Genomic DNA, 22,512 nt, shown 5'->3' with positions numbered 1-22,512 from the left:
CATTTAGAAAAAAAATGGTCATTTTCTCTTGGATTCAACTGTAGTGAGAAAAAAAAAAAACAGATTTTCAAACTAGCGGTTTGTCAAAAATCGCTAACCTAGGTATGTGTTCCTTTAGAGTCAAACCGTCTGTTCATTAAGGGCCAGGAAACCTCACACAGTGGACACTACGAGAACAAACGGCGTGTGATGTGGTTTTCCATACGAGGTGCAGCCAGAAGGGTCCGCACCAACATCTGAGACAAGATGGAGGCTTGTTGCACAGGCGGGGTGGTGTCTGCTGTGTTGACACACCAGCGGGTTTTCACTCATCATCCTTCAGTCCAGATGTTGGTTCCTAATGGGATCTGATTTCCTCACTTCGTTAGAAGGTCCGTGACAGTTAGTGGACTGCTTGCTCCAGGATGTCTCCTGCAAGTAAAGTCCTGCTTACACTCTGATTTCTCCGGGGCTCTAACCACTATTCTGTGAAATTCCTCAATCCTGTGCTGCCTCAAGGACTTGGTTTTATTCAGATAATGGTTCTACCATCGTTGATAGCCCAATTCTGTCAGCGTGTGTCATTGGCAAAATGGCCTGGGCTGCAAAAACTTTCCGACCTTTTCCTCCATCCAAGCTTTGTTAGCATGAAAAGCCTGTTGCCCGGAGTTGGAGTCAATCAGAGGATTGTTCATTTAATACTCAGAACTTGACCCCTCCCCCTTTTATCTTTAAACTTTCGCCTCTAAATCTGCCAGAGAAATCGTGGCTTATAGGAACAGTTACCAACTTGTTGAGGTCAAAAGTTAGATCATGTTTTAGAAACTTTGCAGGAACAGAAATCCACAGCGCTGAGGTTCACCAGCTTCCTTGTTCATTTCATCTGGAAGAAAGGTCAGCCTGTTAGGGACCCAAATGCTTTTGACTCCCCTTGGAGGAAGCTTATAACTTACAAAGCACCCAGAGAGGGTGGGAATTGACTAACAGCGGGGGGGTCACGGCCAGCCACGGGCCTTGTGCACACAGGATGGCTGTCGGAGTGGGACCAGGATGATTTGAAGGCGGCAGGGACAAGGATGCAGGTGCAGACGGAGTTCAGGGCTCTCGATACTGGAACATAGTCACCAGTGGTAACGAGAGGACCAGAACTTGAAGGGACAGGGTCCAGCGACCAGCAGGGACAAGAATAAGTGTCACCTGACCTTAGATGGAATGATAGGGGGAAAAAATGTGACCACTTGGCTCAAATTATGTAATGAATTGCGCAGAAGTCTTTAGCTTCAAATCATTCAGCTGAACAGGGCACAAATGTAGCCCCTCTGGGGCCTCCTCACTAACAATATGCTTATAGAAAGACTTAGGTCATGGCCAAGTATTCTTCTTATGGAAAAAACCCAGAGTTATGTGAGAGACAAATGAGTTGGGCCTCCAGCTCATGAATTGTTGAATGTTCCTATTGTCCAGGCGGGTGGGGTCTCTGGGCCTGACTGGTGCCAAGTCTGAACAAGCCCCCCACTGTGCTGGCTGGAGAGCATCTCGCCCACCCTCTCCTGAACGTGCCTGGGGAAACCTCTGCCTTGTGCTCCAACGAGTCAGGGTCACAGGAGGAATCTTGTTGATGTGGAGATAGCAGAGGGCCTCTGGCTTTTGGGAAACGCTAGTGTCTCCTAAACCTGGGCCAATTGGAAATGTGGGCCAGAGGTGAGAGGCTCTGGAGGGGGGCTGGGGTTTTTTGTTTGTTTTTCATCCAGCTTTTCTCATTTCAGATCATTTTTAGTAGAAAATTTAAGTACATTCCTTTGCTCACACATCCATTCTTTTTAATGCTTATCTTTTCTGTGGCTGGGATTCATTTACCCACCTTACTCTTTATTTCCAGCGTGGCTCAGGAAATCAGATGGCATGGGATTCTTTCAAGAATCACAGATATTATTGTTAGTGGAGGGAAGGCTTGTCTGCAGCTCCGTGCCAAATCCAGCTTGCTGCCCCTGTCGGCAAATAAAGTTTTATTGGAGCCCCACCTTGCCTGTTTGTTTACGGACGGTCTGGGGCTGCCTTTGTTCTGCAGTGTCAGAGTCCAGTAGTGACAGACCAGAGGGCCCACAAAGCCGAAATATTTACTATCTCTTATAGAAAATGTTTGCCAGCTGCTAGACCAGAAAGCCAGCTCATTTCTGCAGCTGAAATTCCATTCATTCTCCAACTTCCATTTCCAAACTGAAGTTCTATTCCTGAGGACAAAAAAAAAAAAAAAAGGCGGGGCTGGAGGAGGTAGAGGATGTAAAGAAAAAGACAGTCCCATTGAAGAGATTAAAAAGTATTTCAATTTCCCTTGCTTAGAGTGAAACAGAAGGGCCTCGGTAAAGTTAGAGTAGACCTTTGGGCATTACCGCACCTCCGGGGGTCCCCTGTTGCTGGGAGGCAAGGTCCCTGGCAAAAGCGAAGAGACCCGGTCACCTGATTTTAGGATATAGTACTTTCTCGGTTCCCAGGGAGGTTCGGGTTTCAAAAGGAAAAGCGGGTGACCAGCAGCACCCTGAGTGACAGCCCACTGGCGCCTGGGTCGGGGGTGGATGCAGCAGGGGGAGCTGGAGACAAGCCGTGGGGACCTTTCAGCCGCCAGCAGAGGGGAGTCCGGGAGGAACGGGAGTCATTCAGCAGGTGTCATGTTTTTACCAGATGATGAAAAGCCATTGAGGATGGACTCTCTTCAGTGGCCAGCGGAGGTCCGCAGGGGGAGAGGAGAGGATATGGAGAAAGCAGGAAAGTTGCACGTACTGATAAAGAGGTCCACAGGCCGGTGGTTCCCACTCTGGCTTCGACTCACTAGCCTTTTTCTCGAGGTCTCAGTGTGTGTGAAGTGGGTGCAACATCCTCCATTGACCTCCCTTGTAGAGATCATGTTCTTATTGTTTGGGATTTTTTAAATTGAAGTATTGTTGCTGTATAATATTCTGTAAGTTACAGGGTACAATACAGTGATTCACAATTTGTAAAAGTTATACTCGTATTGTAAAATATTGGCTTTATTCACCATGTTGTACAGTAGCTCCTGGTAGCTTATTTTCTACCTAATAGCTTATCTCTTATTTTTTTATTGAACTAACACTTGATTTACAGTCTTGTGTCTGCTCTATAGCATAGTAGTTCAGTTATGTATTCTTTTCCATATTCTTTTTCACTATAGATTATTACAAGATAGTGAATATAGTTCCCTGTGCTATGCAGTAGTTTCTTGTTGTTTATCTGTTTTATATATAGTAGTTTGTATCTGCTAATCCCAAACTCCTAATTTATCCCTCCTCTTCCCTTCCCCTTTGGTAACCGTAAGTTTGGTTCCTATGTCTGTGAGTCTTTTTCCATTTTGGAAATAAGTTTGTATCATTTTTTTAGATTCCACATATAAGTGATATCATATGATATTTGTCTTTCTCTGTCCAACTTCACTTAATATGATAGCCTCTATTTCCATCCACGTTGCTGCAAATGGCATTATTTCATGCTTTTTCATGGCTGAGTAGTATTCCACTGTATAAATATACCCCATCTTCTTTATCCAGTCATCTGTTGATGGACATTTAGGCTGTTTCCATGTCTTGGCTGTTGTAAATAGTGCTGCTGTGAACACTGAGGTGCGTGTGTCTTTTTGAATTAGTTTCTTCCAGGATGTATTCCCAGGAGTGGGATTGCTGGATTGTATGGTAACTCTAGGTTTAGTTTTTAAGGAATCTCCATACTGTTTTCCATAGTGGCTGCATGTACCCCTTTGTTTTAAATGAGGAGAAAACTTAGTAAAAATAGAGAGAGCCCACTGACCACATAGCTAAGACTATACCTACAGATGAAGGTAGAATTCTCCTAGCTCTTTAAAATGATTACTGTCTCATTTTTAGATTCCTTTTCTCCATCTTCATGAGTGGTTCATCTCAAAGACCAGGCAACAGCTTTTGTATTATTCTTCTTTCCAAGAGAAAGTTTTTGATCCTCTGCCAAATAATCTCACTTCTTAAAGCCACACTGAGCCACAGGTCCACCTGGACTTCTGTCCCTTTCTCTGCAGAGAGGAGCAGACTCATTGGACACTGTCAGAGACGGTCTGCACAGTTAGGTGATAATTTTTCAGACCCCAGTGAAAGAGATGACTGGAGAGTCTCCTTCACAATTTTAGTGTCTGTGAAGTTTTCAAATTGAACCAACCTTTTTGCTTCAGTAGAAAGGAAAATACTCTTAGGCAGGGTCTTTTTACAGGGTCGTGAGTGCAGGTCTTCCAGAGCTGGCCTCCAGGTGACCCCATCGGAGAAGCTGTTCTGGAAACTCAGGCAGGGAAGGGAGCACTGGTCCACCAGCACTTGAGCGGTTTCCCAGCTTCAGCTGGAAATGGAAACCTGGTGCATCTTAGAGGACAGTCACCCGGCCCCCTTGCAGAGGAAGGGCAGGGTCGCCTCTTGCAGGGATGCCACTGCCAGCCCGCCGTCTGTGACATCTGACCCTGCTTTTCAGATGGAGGAAAGGAATGCTGTCAGCTGAACTGGGCCTGGTCTCTGGAGAGTGCCAACGCTCTTCCACCCTTTGGGATGCTGGTCTTGAAGGGACAGGGTCCAGAGAGCAGCAGGGACGAGAATGGGTATCACCTGAAATTAGGTGGACTCTGGGAAAAGAATGTGACCGCTCTTCTAAAATTATGTAATTAACTGCCAAGTACGTCCCCCACTGCAGATCTTTGTGTTGGGGTGGTTTGTCAGAGGGTACGATTTTAGGTGTTCTGGTACTGCCTGGTACCAGATGTAGAATTTCCCGACCCCACTAAATCATGGTACTCTTACCTGCAGGAGCACGTCCTAAAGCCGAGGGTCTAGGGAAAACACTCAAAGTTACCTATCCACAGCTCACCTAAGCTGTTTCCTAATTCATGAGAATGCCCCCAGAGAATACAGGAAAAATAAAACATGCCTGGAAAGAAAGAATATGCTTGAGGGAAAAAAAAGTTGAGTGCTTAAAGAAAGAGAAGTTTAGTTTTGAAAACCTAAGGAACCAAGAAAATGCTACAGGTTTTAAAGCCTGAAGGTTGAGGACCAGAGTATTCCAGGCTTCAAATTTTTTAAATAATCAAGAAGTTACTGGCAAATATATAAAGAGAAACACAAGGCCATGACAGTTTCTGTTTTTCCCATGGAAATGCGGTCAAGCAGTGCTCAGGGCAGGGAGCACCAGACCCTTGCCTGGACACAGTGAACATAATGAAAACATTTATTGAGTGCTTACTGTGGGCCACACGCTCCTCTGAATACTTGAGAATTAAGGTGTATCTACCTGCAAGCAAGCCCGGGAGGGTAGGTATCATCACCCCTTCTGCAGACGTGGGCACCGTGACCCAGTTCTGCAGCGCCCCGAGTCTCACCGGTGGGTGCGGGGAAGGCGGGACCCACAGCCAGGCAGCCCGGGCTCTTCCCGCGACACTGTGCCGCCCCAGCTGGCTGCCTAAGAACTTGCAGCGTCATCGTAGGTGGCAAACAAAGGCAGTGAAAAAGCTCGACTAGCAATGCAGGCAGGATGCAGGGAGGGTCATGTGGATGGGATGGGCCACACACACGCGTCCTCCTGGGTCTGGAGTTGAGACATGCTGTGTTTCGCAGGACCATCCGTGACACTGGTTCTGGAAGATGCTTTGTTCTTCCGTCTTTCACAGGCAGCTGGAGCTGCGGACTCGAGGAGGTGTCGTAAAGCTGCCCGAGAGAGTCCTGCTCTGCTGTGCTTTGCCACAGCTGACGTCATGTCTTAGGATTATTTTCTTTTATGGGGATCGTGTCTCTCTGTCTCCCGGGTGCCTCTCCCAAAAGTGAGGTTAGAGCCTCATTTGGCAAAGCCCGTTGGACTCCAGTTTGCAAGTTTACCCTGTGCTCAGAGCTGAGAGTGGAAAAATGGGTTAAGGTGCTCGTACCTGTGCCCCTGGGGGCCTCGTCTAGTCAGGGAAATAAGATATTTGTTTTTATTTTTATCCACATTTTCTCCCAAAAGCATTTCAGGCCAGAGGTGAGATGTGGGTTCCAGCCCTTTGTTACTCGAATACGCTGCAAGCACTGTGAAATGTCACGTGTCGACATGAAACTGGCCGAGTCACCTGAGCTTCGGGACTCTAAGCCGGGGTTCAGTGCCTGCAGCATCTCAGCCCCAGTCCATCGGCCAGCAGTGCCAGTTTCACCCTGTGTTCCTTTGCTTCTGCCTAAGATGCCAGCCCTCTTGGGCCAGTGAGCGGTGGGGACCGACGGGCTCCGAAGGCCCCTTCCATCACGTCTGACGTTTTCCGAGCCTCTGCTCTCAGTGCTGGGAGTGGGTATCACAGTGGCAGGTGCCCACGAGCTAGATTATACTTATCGGGAAGTCTTTCAACCACATACTTAGAATTCCTGAGACTTCTTTCTGATTTCGTTTTCTTTCTATCAAGTTGATTGCATTGCACCAAGTGTCCGCTGTTCTGCTCTGTGACCAGGAGGGGGAGGTGTGTAGGGAGCTGCTGGTTACTGCTGTATCTCAGGCCAGGGGCCTCACGTCATCGAGGGAGTCACCTGAATTGTCTGTCCTGACAGGTTGCACAGGCAAGTCAGATAAAAGGGAGGCAGAGGCAGGACGGAGCTTAAGAGCACGGACTGGAGATGCAAAGTGCTGAATTAGAATCCTGGCTCCGCCATTTCCTTGCCGGCAGACTTGGGGGCAGTCGTGTGATCTCTCTAAACCTGTTTCCACGGCTGGGAAGCTGATTATGATGACACCTGGATCCCGTAGGGTTATTGTGAGGATCAGATGAGTTGATGCATGTAAATTATTTGTACACTAAATATTCACGGGGAGAAAATGATTCTAATTAAGAAGTGAGCTGGTGGCCACAGCCCCAGGGAGCACCCTTGGGGGCCCCTAGGTTCTTCAGAATGAAATCCAGTGGCCTCCTCTGGGCCCACCACAGCCTCAACTGCCTTCAGCCTTGGTTCCCCCCTGGGGGAGCTGCTGTGGCCTCTTTGGGAACCTCGTCGGCCCAGGGACAGCCCATCTAGGAATGTCCACCCAGCCATTCTGGGGTGGCCCATCCTTCCTCGAGTTGTCACCTGTTAATTTCTACTTTCGTGGATGGCTGGTTGGAAGGAAGTTTCCAGGACAGTTTTTCCTGTTGAGGACCTAACAGTAGGGCAGGAAGGATGCTCGATGTTGGGAGACCTGACCTGAGCTGTCTACCACAGCGGCAGGGGGCGGAGGACGGTGGTTAGAGTGGACAGAACTAGCCAAGGCCAGGCCTCCCGTACAGAGCTCTGCCCGCTGCCTCGCCCTGAGGCTCCCTGCGTTAGCTGACTGCCCCTGCAGGGCTGTGGGGACGTCAGGCAGGGTCCTTCCTCATTCTGGTTATTTTTATAATGAGACTGTTGAATAAAATCAGCTCCACTCTTTTGCAAAAAAAAAAAAAAAGTTAGCTGGGGTTGAGATCATGAGTGTTCTGGAAGGAGCCTCTGAGGGTTGTTGGCAAGTTGTCGTGGACCTTTTACGTAGTTTGCCATTGTGATGGCGGCTGGAGATTCTGTGGTCTGTGATCGAGTGGATCAGCCAGCATTGCTCTTCCCCTTCTAGCCTGTGACTGCGACCCCAGGGGCATTGAGACGCCACAGTGTGACCAGTCCACTGGCCAGTGTGTCTGCGTCGAGGGTGTGGAGGGTCCACGCTGCGACAGGTGCACTCGAGGGTACTCGGGGGTCTTTCCCGACTGCACACCCTGCCACCAGTGCTTTGCTCTCTGGGACTTGATCATCGCTGAGTTGACCAACAGGACCCAGAAGTTCCTGGAGAAAGCCAAGGCTCTGAAGATCAGCGGCGTGATCGGGCCTTACCGGGAGACCGTGGACTCGGTAGAGAAGAAGGTCCATGAGGTCAGAGACATCCTGGCCCAGAGCCCGGCCGCAGAGCCGCTGAAAAACATCGGGAATCTCTTCGAGGAAGCAGAGTAAGTAGCTGATGAGCCCGAGGGAACAGCTCGCGGTGTGGTTTGAACTTCATGAATCAACAGCTCGGTGCTTCCATCGGGAGGCGGGGTTAGTGCTTGGTGCCGGGCGTGCACTTTCCACAGCTGCGACCCTGGGCGTGTGGGTAAGTGAACGCTGGCGTGTCGCTGGGGACCACAGTTGTGGGGGCTGCAGTGCAGGATGGGTGCCTGTCACATTCTTCGTCAGCACCCTTGTCTGCAGACCACGCTCTCTGGCAGTACGACGGTGAGGATGCCAGATTCGGGGACGGAGGACCCCTCATGGAGTTGCTGCTCTGGTACTTGCCAGGCTGGTGAGCTTGAGTGACTCACCCATGTCTGAACCTCCCTCTTCTTTCCTGCGGAGGAGGGGAGGATAATATTTGCCTTTCCTTTAGAGGAACAAAAGGAATTCGTCTCTCAAATGATCATCTAATTGCAAAAAAAAAAAAAAAAAAAAAAAAAAAACCACTGTAAATTTACGTTGTTATCATAGTGATTCCCATCGCCGAGCTGTTGGTCCATAAAGCAGAGCTTCATTCTCTAACTGTAAGAAATTTTCTACAATGAAAATTCCTCCTCTTAGCCTGTTCTCTGGGTGATCATCGTCTCTCTGGCTGCAAGGAGTTTATTTTGCCAGAAGAAACAAGAGAACCGAGCTGAGGGATGCAAACTCCCCGTGAGAGCCTTAGCTCTCCGGCTCTCAAACACTGCCGCTCCCTTTGCCAAAGAGAACCCCTCACCCCTCAAACCAGCATAAAACCTAGGCTAAAGGACAAAACAGGAAAGGGTGTGAAGCCATTTGTTTCCCCAAATACTATGGGTTTTTTTTTTTAACTTTTTTTTTTATTGAGTTATAGTCATTTTACAATGTTGTGTCAAATTCCAGTGTAGAGCACAATTTTTCAGTTATACATGAACATATATATTCATTGTCACTTTTTTTGCTGTGAGCTACCACAAGAGCATGTATATATTTCCCTGTGCTATACAGTATAATCTTGTTTATCTGTTCTACATATGCCTGTCAGTATCTACAAATTTCGAACTCCCAGTGTGGGTTTTTTTATTGTAGACCTGACATTTGGCACAAGTGGGGGCACTTAGCTAAATTATGTGCGCCGAGCTGCTGTTACAGCAGGATGGAACTGCAGGGACGTGTTTGTGTGATGGGGCTTGAATCAGCATCTCTAAGAAGCCAGATGGACTTTGCATCTCAGCACTATGTGTGAGAAGCAGGAAGCTAAGAGCTGACACACCAGCTCAAGTACCTGGTGGCGGGTTCTTCCTAGACCTTCTAGACTGAAAGTCCCTGGTCCCCTGATTTCAAGCCTCAGATCTTGTGCCCAAGGTCACGTGGTTGGCCGGGGTGTTAGGAGATGTCTGATGCAGGGCGATGACACAATGAGGAGTGTCACCTCACTAAAAAGTCTGATACAGCTCAGCCTCCCTGTATGTAGTGATAACAAGCTTTTGGAGGCTGTGGTCTGAGGGCAAGGCCATTTAGGAAGTGATTTCTTGGCCTTGCTGTCATGCACCTAAGGTAGAACAAAATAGTCTGGTACCCTTCCAGAGTCTGCCGGAAGAGAGGTCGCACTCTTGAAACAGCCCTGCTGCTACCTGCACTGCTCATCTCATCAGACAGATTGTATTGTAATCATCTCAGGAAAACTAGTTTCATTAATCTTTTTTCAACACAAGATCCAAGGATGTGTGTTTTAGGATCCAAAGTGGCATTATTTAAAAATATACAATATTAGATGTGATTTTTTTTTGAAGTTACGTTTTATGAGACCTGAGAAAAAATGAAAGCCTTCTGTGAATCAACAGATGAATCAAAGCAAAGCACTGATAACAGAAACTAGCTTCAGGAAGAAAAGCCATTGGGTTTATAAAATGTCACCTAACCTACAAATCCTTGAAGGAGTGGGGGCGTGTACGCAAAGCCCCTTTGGGGTGGTGGCTGTGGGGCTTGCTTTCTGTGTGTCCCATCTTGAAGGAGATCCCTGAGGTTCAGATAAGAGCATTTTTGGCTGGTGGCTGGGAGGCTTAATTCTACACTGGAGTCACTTAGGTCTGAGTGTATGGGATTGTGCAGGCTGAAGCTGCTTATGCACAGAGCTGGATTCCATGCTCTGAGTCCGTGCTCATGTTGCACCAGGTATTCGGAATCCCTCAGCTCACCCACCTGCCACATCACAGCTGAGTGGCATTCCTGGGTTTTTCTTCAAAGTCTTTGAAGAAAGAAAAATTATTAGATTTAATATAGTCTCTTAATGATAAGGAGACTAAAAGCAGTACTTACAGGTGAACTGTTACAAACGACTGAGTTGGTTTGAAATCACAGAGTGGTGGATACAGTATTAGCAGAAAATGTGAAAATGAGACTTCATGTTTTCCCTTCGATTTTGCGCAAGTAAATTGACCCTTCTCTTCCCAGGAAGCTAACCAAAGATGTTACCGAAAAGATGGCTCAAGTAGAAGTGAAATTGTCTGACACAGCTTCGCAAAGCAACAGCACAGCCAGAGAGCTGGACTCTCTACAGGCAGAAGCAGAGAGCCTAGACAACACGGTGAGAGAGCTTGCTGAGCAACTGGAATTCATCAAAAACTCGGACATTCGGGGTGAGTACGTGGGGTTGCGAAGTCATAATCCTGAACAATGGATTTAACTGTCTGTCTAACCTTTTGTAATAGAGCACTTTCGGAAAAAAATTAAGTGCTTTGTAATCATTTTAAAGCCTTTTCTCATTGAGTCTGGGGCACAAATGAGGATTAAAGTCCGCACTTGGGACGTGGGGCACAGACTGACACAGGAGGGGTCGCCTGGAGCGAGCAGTGCTTGTTGCATTCGGATGGACTATTTCCTGATTCGTTTCCAGCTAGTGGTTAACCTCCTTGGCTTCTCTTGGAAAGGGGCCTTTGTGAATAGTGAAGAACTTAACTGTTAAGAAAAAAGTTGATTGGTCTGCAAATCCTTTTATATTCAAGAATGTTACTTGATCAGGAAATCACATTTGCAAATCCTTCTTATATTGATATCGTAGGCCCTAGTAGAGGACCCTCCCCCAAAAAGCAAAAGAAAGTAAAAACTGTCAGATCACCCTGTCCATCCTGCTTTATGCAGGATCGCTTAATTTTTTTTGGCTAGATTCTTAAAGCCAAAACATGGCGTGCTGTTTTATGTATATGTATCAGCCATTTGAGTGGATCTAAACAGTTAAATGAGAAAAAGGAAAAACTCATCTGGACATGTTGACAGCCTGCCTGACACTAGCTACTTAGAACTGGATGCTTGCCTGTGTGTAGACACAACATCTGAATGATTGACTTAATGTTTTAATCCAGATGTTTGGCATCTTCCACAGCCAGACATGCTGAAGGGGACTCAGTATATTCATGGATCATGAGAGGAAAGTTACATTTTTTCATAAAAATCTTATTCCTTGAATTTTAAAACAAAACTATGCAGTCACTTCAGGGCTGGAACATACAGCCATCGCTTGATGGGGAGATTTGGGTCCATGGGGATTAACTGTGGGCAATCTCATTTCATGCCCCAGGTGCCTTGGATAGCATTACCAAGTATTTCCAGATGTCTCTAGAGGCGGAGGAGAGGGTGAATGCCTCCACCACAGATCCCAGCAGCACTGTGGAGCAGTCAGGCCCTCACTCGAGACAGAGTCGAAGACCTGATGATGGAGCGAGAGTCCCAGTTCAGGGAAAGGCAGGAGGAACAGTCCCGCCTCCTGGATGAACTGGCAGGCAAACTTCAAAGTCTAGACCTCTCAGCTGCTGCCGAAATGGTAAGGTTTGAGGGTTTGGCCTCAAGGCTGTCTTGCTGCAGCGGGGAGAAGTGCCCTGCTTTGTCTTTCACTCTGTCCGCTCTGCAGATGAGTCAGCAGGAGTGAAGCTGTTTGCTCTGGTCTCTGGACCCCAGTGTGGGGCAGCCATGACGCCGCCAGATTCTAAACAACAGCATGTGGGTTTCCAGCCCTCTCTCTCTTCCAGCAGTTGCTCTGTGGTTCCGCCAAAGAATCCGGGCTCCTCTCCCACACTGCTGAATTCACTCGGTGACTCCTTACTTAAACCCCATCCTTTTTAGACTGTGCACGTGTCTTTTATACTTTGTTCTGATTGGAAGTGCAAACTCCGAGTGGAGCAATTCAGAATCATTCTGGGAGAGACTTCCTAAAAAACTCAAGGGAGCTAAGGAATTTTTCTCACGGGTGGGTGTTAGTTAAAATGTGCCTTTGTCCCAGTGACTTTACCTGGTGAAGATTAACCCGGTCCAGCTGCTTTCTAGGCTCAGGTCCAGCCTAGAACGTAGATTCATTTCCCAGAAGCTTTTAAAAAGTAACTCTGGAGCCAAATGAAATTGAGTATTGAGTTTAATGAAAATCAGGCAGAAAGCCAAAAAAAAGGTGGGGCAGCCAGACTCAGCCTGCTTCTTCCTCTTGCTTCCTTATTGTTTTTCATGGCCGGGTACCTATCGGAGAGAATTTGGAGGCTGTTTTTTATGTCCCTTTGTAAGGCTTATTTGTGCTCCCTTAGCTTAGAAACAGGGGAACAGGACAAGAAGGGGGAAGGTGGGTGCACAGGAGGCTGGGAAGAGTTCAGATGGATTACAGTTCTCTTAGTGACAGTCCCCCTCCCCGTCTTCTCCCTCCCTCTGGCTTTCTCTTTAAATAGGCAAAAACGTACTGTATCGCGACAAAGTTAATTGATGCCTCCACAGTTACATACTCATTACCTTAGGACACTTGTTAGCAGCTTCCACACTGTCGCCACTCATGGAGAGATTTTTGCCCCTTTGTGTTTTTCACATACCTTCACTGCTTTGCCTTTGTATGTATTTAGTTAGACCCGTGGTGCTTTTTTTCCCCCCTAAGCCTGCCAGTCTGCTGACATAACGCAGATATTCTACTGTGTCTTAAGAAAGCATCCCTAGAGATAACGCTTCTGGGCTTAAGGCTCATGTGATTCTGCAGCATGCAGAATAAACTTACTTCCTGAAGCTTTTTATGTGCTCTAAACCAGGTATGTGAAAGACTATTTTATTTATTACTTAAAGATATAATGGGATCATAATTATCACGAAATTATTAAGTTAAAACTGTCCTGATTCCAAAAAAACTTAAAAAAAAAATACTTTCCTTGTTTGGGAGTGTCCTGTGAACTCTTAACTTTTATTCACTGCAGGGTATCTTTTGCCTCTTCTCAGCCTGCGCATTGTTCACAAAAGGATAGCCCCAAATAGTTTTTCCTCCTGCTCAGGCTTTTCCATCATATAGCAAACTTTTTTCAATTTGCCTTTTATATGCTACATCCAAGTCTTGGTCTTTGGAAGTTTCTGGTAGGTAATAATGAAGTCATCCGTGGGGGATTTGGGTGGGTTGTTTATTTGGAAAAAGTAGGACCACCTTTATTTTCTCTCTTCGTTTCCCATCTGGACTATCCCCCCACTTCCCCTGCTCAGATCCCAACAGCCAACCCTCCTTCCCCAACTACAGCCTTCAGTGGTCACTCCTTGGTGTGTTTTCCCATAACTTGCTGCTTCTGACCTGTTCTTGCCTGTTGTGCATAGTGATCCTGTCTGCCTAACTAGACGGGAAGTTACTAAAAGGCTGATAATGGGCCTTTAATGCCACCCTTTTCAGAACAGTTAACATGGTGCTACGTCAAAAGAAGGTTCTCAAAACTTTTCCTCTTGGTGAACCCAGTTGGTTAGTGGAGAGGGGAAGCATCCTGTGGCTTCCATACCGGCGGACTTAAGCCCGACAGAGCGCAGGATGCGCGCACCCCGCGCAGACCCCATATGGTGTTCCAGGTCGTTAGGGCAGAAGGCACTGATGGAGGGCTGTAAGCAGTCATGGGTTCCTTGGAAGCAGGCAGGTTAGCTTATTCCTAAGCTCTCTGCTCCTCGCTATCCTGAACGCTGTTCTCAAGCACCCTGGCTGAGGAGCTCCTGCCCGGCTGTGAGGCTGCCACAGACTCACTCCCCACCCCTGGCCCTTGCAGACATGTGGGACGCCTCCAGGGGCCTCCTGTTCCGAGACGGACTGTGGTGGCCCGAACTGCAGAACCGACGACGGACACAAGAAGTGTGGGGGGCCCGGCTGCGGAGGGCTGGTCACTGCTGCGCACAGTGCCTGGCAGAAGGCCATGGACTTTGACCGAGATGTCCTGAGCGCCCTGGCGGAGGTGGAGCAGCTCTCCAAGATGGTAAGTCAGTGCGTGGCCTGCTGTGGTTGTTGGATTTCAGTTAGGGACTGGAGGATCTGAAAGGGAGAAGTTCATTCTACATGTGGACTAAAAGGAAAAGAGCGTAAGTTTTTCTGAGGGCACGGAAAGAGAGGGGCTTTTATTCATAGGTGGCTTAAGAATCTGCTTATTTCTCATAATTGAGATAACCATGTTACTAACCAGGGGTCCAGGGTTACGAATGCACCCAGCTGTACTTCAAAAGTTCTGTACTGAGCAACTGAGCCTTTAGTCTTGGGAAGTGACAAGTATTAACCTCATGTTAACTGAAGTATCTGTTGGTACCCAATAAAAAGACTTAAGGCAATTTTATAGGTCACCAAATGTTTTGGAGGAGTGAAAAACCAGAAAAAAACGGTTACACGCTAGCCCTAGCTATAAGAGAATACGCTATAGGCATCTGTATACTGAATACTTCCAGTCTACACTAAAATACATGATGTTTAAGTGGGAGACATCTGTTTCTAAAAGCCGTGATTCCCAGTGCTTAGGTTTTCAACATCACTTTCTGGACCGTGTATGATATTCTCACTGCTTTAGAGAGAGTGACATTGTTGAAGGGGTAATTCATTCCTCACATCCAGGTCTCTGAAGCAAAACTGAGGGCAGATGAAGCGAAACAGAATGCTCAGGACGTGCTACTGAAAACCAACGCTACCAAAGAAAAAGTGGACAAGAGCAATGAGGACCTGAGGAATCTAATCAAGCAAATCAGGAACTTCCTGACTCGTAAGGAACTTTTCCATTTTACTTTTACACATTTCTTCCTATCTTGACATACACAGGTTTTATAGGTGGCTGTGTCTGAGAGACCATAACTCACATGAGCATTTTAGACAAAATCATCTTCAGGCAGGGAGTAAAATACTCCCCCCCACCTAAAAAAAAAAAAAAATCCATCTTAAGAAATGTTTTTATTGACTCACAAACACATGTATCTGTGTGTACATACTGGCTGTTTATGCAGGTACAGACACACTTGAGGTGATACCCATGTAGCAAAATCAAGAAGTCGAACATAGGAGAATTAAATTAGGAATGTGCGTTAGAGACATACATATAATGTCAGAACCATAACTCGAAGGAGGGACTTTGTGTCATTGTCCCCAAAGCTTTGTAATCCTGTTACATACAGGATCTTACACATATGGATAGACAGTTACATACCTTAAGTGTTCTGTACACAAATAGAAAATAAACTAGACACAGTACTTGCTCCATCATCCAACAAAAAGATAGAGACTGACAGAGCCTGGCTTGCTCCTCCAGACAAAAAAATACATGGCCAGCGGCACCAGCCTCAACCTCCTCCCTCCACACAGAAACACACTAGACACTAGCCTCCTCGAGACACAGCAGACAGGTAGAAAGATAGAGACAGAAGCCCCCTTTTTTCAGAAAGAAACATAGGCAGACACTAGACTCCTCCATTAGAGAGACACACTGACCACCTTCTCCTCAGATAGACACACTAGCCTCCCCCTACTCCATTGGATAGACACTAGCCTCCTCCTCCATTAAATAGATAGACAGAAAGACAAAGAGACACACAACCCTCCTCCTCCCCCTCCAGTAGACAGGTAGCTGACATACAGATAAATACAGACACACTAGCCACCTCCTCCTCCATTAGACAGATGGACAGACAGGAAGACACTAGCCTCCGCCTCTTCCTCCAGTAGATACACATAGATAGACAGACTAGACCGCTCCTCCTCCTCTAGTGATACACAAACACATAGACGGACAGAAAGATACAGTCACACTAACCTCTTCCTCCTCCAACAGGTAGATAGACGGACAAAGATACAGACTCACTAGCTGACCTTGTCCTCTTCTATTACATAGACAGTGACGTAGACACACACACACTAGACTCCTCCTCCAGTAGATAGATATACAGACAGACATACACACTCTAGCCTCCTTCTCCAGTAGATAGACACACAGAAGGAAAGACACACTAGACTCCTCCAGACAGAAAGATAGATAGATTGAGACACTAGCCACCTCCTCGTCAAGACAGACAGACAGTCAGACGCTAGCCCCCTCCGCCGTACCGTGTCTGAATGGGGGAGCCATCCACGGTTTCCACCTCTTCACGGGAACATCTCTACTTCTAACAGAGGACAGTGCTGATCTGGACAGCATTGAAGCCGTTGCTAATGAAGTGCTGCGAATGGAAATGCCTAGCACCCCCGAGCAGTTACAGAACTTGACGGAAGATATTCGTCAGCGGGTTGAAAGCCTTTCTCAAGTAGAGGTCATTCTACAGCAGAGCGCTGCCGACATCGCCCGAGCTGAGCTGCTGCTAGAGGAAGCTCAAAGAGCCAGGTATCAGAACACAGCATGGCATCTAGGGGGGCTTATTTCATGTATCCAGCAGGGAGTGAAAAAGCGTTTCTTTAACTAGTGAAATTTCTACAAGTGCTCTCTGAGTTGTGAGTCTCTCTGGGAAGCCTGTTCTTCAAAAGAAATGTTCTCTTCTGAGGAGAAGTACTTTCATGTTCACAGGTATTGTCTCATTCTTTCACTCAGCAAAAGCGCAACAGATGTTAAAGTCACGGCAGAAATGGTGAAAGCAGCTCTGGAAGAAGCAGAAAAGGCCCAGGTTGCAGCAGAGAAGGCCCTTAAACAAGCAGATGAAGACATCCAAGGAACCCAGAACCTGCTGACTTCAGTAAGCGCTGGCAGTCACTTGTGTGTGTGTCAGAAAACAGTCACGCAGTCTGGCACAAGAGAAGTGCAGCTCGTCAGTTACTACTGAACATTGACGGAGCCCTTTATAGCTAAACAGATGCTAAAAGTGTTAACAGTTTCGAGGAAGAAAAAGGACTCCTGAAGACAAACATAAGCCCCCTTTCATTTTCAGCTCCAAAAAAAGCCTAAGATAAAAACATAATTTCCTATTCCTTCAAGGAGTCACACAGCCTTATTCGGTAGTATGATCCATAGTGTTAATTTCCAAATCCAAGTTAGAAAAGTCCTGCTGTGTTATTTAAAGCAGCCCCAAAATAACTCTATGATTAAGACCAGTGTCTCAAGACCTACTGGGTGCTCATTCACAGAAACATTACTATAGTTTTGAAAACCACTGGAAAGCAACAAAGGTCAAAATGTCTGCTTCCAATACCCAGTTTTGGAGGAAACTACCCGAGATCTTACAGCTGAACAGTCTTGTTCAGAACGCACTGAAAAATTAATTTATAAGCAAAATATCCTTAGAGTCTCCCAGATATTTAAGATCCCCACTAAAATTTTTCACATGGATTTAGTCTGCTGTATTCTAAAAATCTCATCTCTCAAAAGTAATGCAAACATTTTTCAAAACTGTTCTGTAGGCAAATTTTTCCTTCCAATTTTAGGAAAGTTCATTTGTTACGAAAACAGGTAAAAATGATGACTCATTTCATCCACACTCACCTCCTCAGAACGTACTGTGACATTAGAGGCTCCTGTTACTTGGTGTTTATCCTTCTCAAGCCGACAACCCCTAATGTTTAAAACCTGGGAGGTGGGTTTCAACCTGCTTTCCACACCATTAGTTGATACAAACCCATCTTCCCCTATTCTATTTACTGTCAGTAAACTAAGACCAGACAGCTCCCCAGCCACTTTTCTTTCTTAAATTTAAAAATCAGTATTTATGGAGTACTTTGAAGAGAGATCAAGCATGGCTCCTCACCAGCTGCCCAGATGAGACACTTTTTCCCTAAATAATTTTGAGTATCTATAGCTTCCAGCTGTGACTTCCCAGGCCACATGCCATCTCACAACCCTACAGTAACCTCTCAGTTTTAACTCTCCAGGTAGTTTCAAAAGTTGTATAACCGCCACTACTGGAGTTGATGGAAAAAAACTAATGGTGACTGGGGAGTTTCCCCCCCACATTAATTTAGAAACTTAGGTGGAAAAGCCGTCTCCTCACCCACATCTGCTTATTGGTGAATGCTGTTTAGCCAAAGTTTGCAGGTGCCCTTAAAATGCTTTCTCAACAGATCAAGCTACCTGGGCCTGGTTCAGTAAGGGAAAATTCTACATGAGAATTACCAAAACAATAAATGTAATATATGAGATGTAGCAATAACTAACTGTTCTTGAAATGGTATTTTCTTTTTAGTAATTCTTTTCCAGAGCAGTGGCATAGAAGCATTTGAAATCTTCCTCTAACTTGTACTCAGAGCACTTCCTACCGCTTCTTGAATTAACGTCTTACTGGATGACTGACCTTATACTTTCAGATTGAATCTGAAACCGCAGCTTCTGAGGAAACTTTGTTCAATGCCTCCCAGCGCCTCAGTGAGCTAGAGAGGAACGTGGAAGAACTTAAGCGGAAAGCTGCCCAGAACTCCGGGGAGGCAGAATATATTGAAAAAGTAGTATACAGTGTGAAACAAAGTGCAGAAGATGTTAAGAAGGTAAGGAAATCTTTCTAACTTCATAGGTATGTTGATAAAGGAGCAACTATTCTCCCCTTTGACTTCCTTGGAATTAACAGGGGACATGGACCTAACATGGTTATTCATCAGAAACATCCCAAAGTGACCTATTGTGAAATAGCAGTCTTCAGAGAGACAGATGGGAAAGAACGGGAGTGGATATTAAAGTATCCTTAAGTGTGATGTAAGCACTTAAATCCCAAAAGTGGGTAAGAGTTTAGAAAAATGAAATTTAACTTACCGGTTAAACAGGCATACTGAGCTTGTATTTCTGTATTTTAATTAGGAATTCTTAAAGCATTTTCTACCCTACCTTTAAAGATTTCTCAAATGGCCAGGTAATTACTGTTTGCCATAAAGATCATCCTCACAGAACAGCTAGGCGGCAACCACATCTCGCCTCTTCTGTGTTCATTTGGAATTAACCACCCCTGGCTTCTCATAGTGTATTTTGCAGTGAAAAATCTCAAACCCAAATTTTTCACTAGAAGCCAGGTAATCATTAAAACACATTTAATTTCTTAATTTGTATAAGCAAATACTTCTCTCTAAAGAAGCTTTTTTAAACTTCTCAGGGGAGTGCTGAAACTGTTAAATGAATACAGGGAGTTATAAATTAAAATGAAGTCAAGATTTTTCCTGGAAGTTACTATAGCTTTTAGGCATTACATACGGGTGACTTCCTTACACTGCTGGGTTGGAGAAGAGAGAAAGAAAAGTTCACTGTCACATCTGTCTCTCGTTCTTTGTAGTTTCCTACAGGTCTGAAAGCATAAATCTCCCAAGTAGTCTTCTTACAGAGCATTCTGCATAAATAATAAAATTTGAGTGTAGTTAAGAGGAACAAAACCCGTTGACATGAAATTCCTCCATCAATCGCTACTATTCAGTGTCTTTCAAAAGAATTACTTGCAACCATCTTTCCAGACCCACACCAACCCTACATGTGCTACAATCTTGTCCTTTTCCCTCTGATTTCCTGATTAGTCTAGATCCAGATGGTCCTCCCATTTTTTCAAAACTTCTTTTGATGTCTAAATATTTGGATCTTAGCACACATACCTTTGAGAAAACCTGCTTCTCTAACTCTCCCTCCATACAATTCTCTTACAACACCTTGGACAAATACCAAGCCTGTGACCTAATACAACCCCAAAAGCAGAGTCCTCTTGGTGGTGGCCTTTAATTCAGAATGCTTACCAAGCAAGTTCTATCTATGTTAGCCAAGCTTGCCACAATTATACTACTACTATTAAATGTCACTAATAGTATTACCTCTTTGTGCCTAAATGTGGAACTTCAGACTCTCGACGGTGAACTTGATGAAAAGTATAAGAAAGTAGAAAATTTAATTGCCAAAAAAACTGAAGAGTCGGCTGATGCACGAAGGAAAGCCGAAATGCTACAAAATGAAGCAAAAACGCTTTTGGCTCAAGCAAACAGCAAGCTGCAACTCCTGAAAGGTAGATTTTTCTTTTTCACTTAGGCTCATGATTTTATTAAGCATTTTAAAATTAGGGCAGCTTACTTAAAAGGCAAAAGTCGATTCACTTTCTCTTAGGCACTTAACTTACAGGCAGAAAGGATCGGTATTTGATCTCGAGGTCTTCATAGTGTAACTGCTCAGACCTCTTCTTTTTATCTTCCAGATTTAGAAAGAAAGTATGAGGACAATCAAAAATATTTAGAAGATAAAGCTCAAGAATTAGTAAGATTGGAAGGAGAAGTCCGTTCACTCCTAAAAGATATAAGCCAGAAAGTCGCTGTTTATAGCACCTGCTTGTAACACAGGCGGCGGGAGCTGTAAGTATAAAGGGGCTGAAGTAACCAAAGCCAAATCGCTACGTTTTAAAAACTGACTTAATGATCTTCAAAATAAAACTCCTTATCTATTTAATGTTTTTAATCACCACTTTTTGTATGGAGTTAAAATAAAGTACTGTGCTTTTATATAAATATACATTTAGTACAATTCTTAAATGCATTGTTACTTTCCCTGATTTAGCATTCATGAATCCCTTTATACTGAAAATAACAGTCTTTGTTACAGATGGATTTATAAGCAAGTGGACTGCCTCCATGGGGACCCTCCCTTCTGTTATTTCTGCAAACAGGCTGTATTACCCTTCTGTTTGGTAGGTCAGTATCCTCCACAAATCCGCCCCCAAAATCACCTCCCACTTGGAGTCCAAGGTGGAGATTAAGGAGGAAGGATGCGGCCTGAGCCACCTTCACCATTTCAGTGGCTGTTCAGTTGCTCCAGTCTCCAGAACTCCTGTTATGTATTCCTCGCTCTAGGAAAGAGAACAAAAAGCAATTTTTAGGCAAGCGTGACTTCTAAGCACCACCACCTAGAACAGGGCTAGGTTGCGGAGGTGGAGCATTTAAATTAAACTGAGCCCAAGTTTGGGGACACTGCTATGCCAACTGAGCAGTGCTACACAAAATACAGAAGGATGCTATGATTTCTGATTTTGTTATATTTTATTTGATTTCACAATCATATACCAACCACTTATTCCACAGGCTAAAGAAAACAGCTGGAATACAATTGCCAAGCTTGTGTCAACTTTATCGCTGAGTTAGCTGGGTAACAGGCCAGGCTCTCAGTGGCTTTTTCACACATTCTTCTTGCAGCAAGGCTATCCTGCGTACTACTTACCACCTACCCACAAATCCGACACAGCTGCATTTGAAGCGAGAGCCGAACAAAAGAACAGTAAGGCAACTAAACTTCCGCCCAGTTCCAGGCAATTAATTCTGTCACTTTTTTTAGGATTCCTACCTAAATAGAAGTGGTTGTACATCCTCATCTGCTGGAGCAACTAAGTCTTCCCCCTTATCCCTTGTCGACAAGTATTTTACTTAGAGTTAAGTAGAAGTACAATTAAGTTCACTACTCCTCATTCCCTTTCAGCTAAACAACTGAAGATCTCACTTTGAAATTATTAATTTTAATCCACTCAATGACTGGACAGCTAACAGCCGCACCCTTCACAAGCCAAGAAATTATTTAGAACTTAGTAAATAACAGTAAGTGAACATTTATTTGTTTTACACCCAGGACTTCATTCCCAACCAGATATATTTCATTCTCATATTGAGTAGGAACGCTTAAAGTTATTTAACTATTACTTTGTGTCTCTGTAGAGCTAGGACTTAATGAAATATAGTTTAATACTGTTCTCTAATCAGAAACTTTATCTCCCTAAAGCAGGGGACGTGTCTAAGGTTTAAATAAACTAGCACTTCACATAATACTGGGATTTCAGATTTTAAAAAGATGCAGAGTCTGTTAGCAATAACGTCAAATAGCACATATCAGACCAATACTGCTATATATAACTGAAAACCCTGAATAAAACACTTGGTACTAGAGAACAACCAGAATTGGGGGTGGGGACACTCAAAGAACAGCACTAAAGCCAAGTTTTGACTGGTGAAGGAATCAGAGGACAGAGTTTGGGGCAACCAATAGCACCTGAAATGGGAGGGGAGGAACCCCAGAAAAGAGACACAAATTCCTTTCGACACGGGGAGAGACACACACACACACACACACACACACACACACACACACACACACACACACACACACACACACACACACACACACACACACACACACACACACACACACACACACACACACACACACACACACACACACACACACACACACACACACACACACACACACACACACACACACACACACACACACACACACACACACACACACACACACACTACCTCTGCCCTAAGAAGAAATTCAGTATGTTTCACCTACATAGCAGAATCCAGCTTCTTTAAAATATATCCCTTCATAAT

General features: G+C 45.2%; 1 protein-coding gene across 1 annotated transcript in view; it reads left to right on the top strand.

The window, feature by feature from the left end:
- Positions 1-20,641, top strand: part of LAMB1 (laminin subunit beta 1) — a 67,083-nt gene extending 46,442 nt beyond the window's left edge. The window contains 11 exon segments of the mRNA XM_032484231.1: positions 7,591-7,960; positions 10,419-10,603; positions 11,542-11,642; positions 11,644-11,784; positions 14,000-14,203; positions 14,827-14,971; positions 16,369-16,576; positions 16,781-16,922; positions 18,484-18,660; positions 19,985-20,144; positions 20,331-20,641. Coding sequence (XP_032340122.1) covers positions 7,591-7,960; positions 10,419-10,603; positions 11,542-11,642; positions 11,644-11,784; positions 14,000-14,203; positions 14,827-14,971; positions 16,369-16,576; positions 16,781-16,922; positions 18,484-18,660; positions 19,985-20,144; positions 20,331-20,467 — 1,970 coding nt within the window. The 3' untranslated portion in view covers positions 20,468-20,641.
- Positions 20,642-22,512: the final 1,871 nt, after the last annotated feature.

Source organism: Camelus ferus, chromosome 7 (genome assembly GCF_009834535.1).
Source record: "Camelus ferus isolate YT-003-E chromosome 7, BCGSAC_Cfer_1.0, whole genome shotgun sequence".
NCBI classification, from domain to species: Eukaryota; Metazoa; Chordata; class Mammalia; order Artiodactyla; family Camelidae; genus Camelus; species Camelus ferus.
This window is presented reverse-complemented; position numbering and strand designations above follow the sequence as displayed.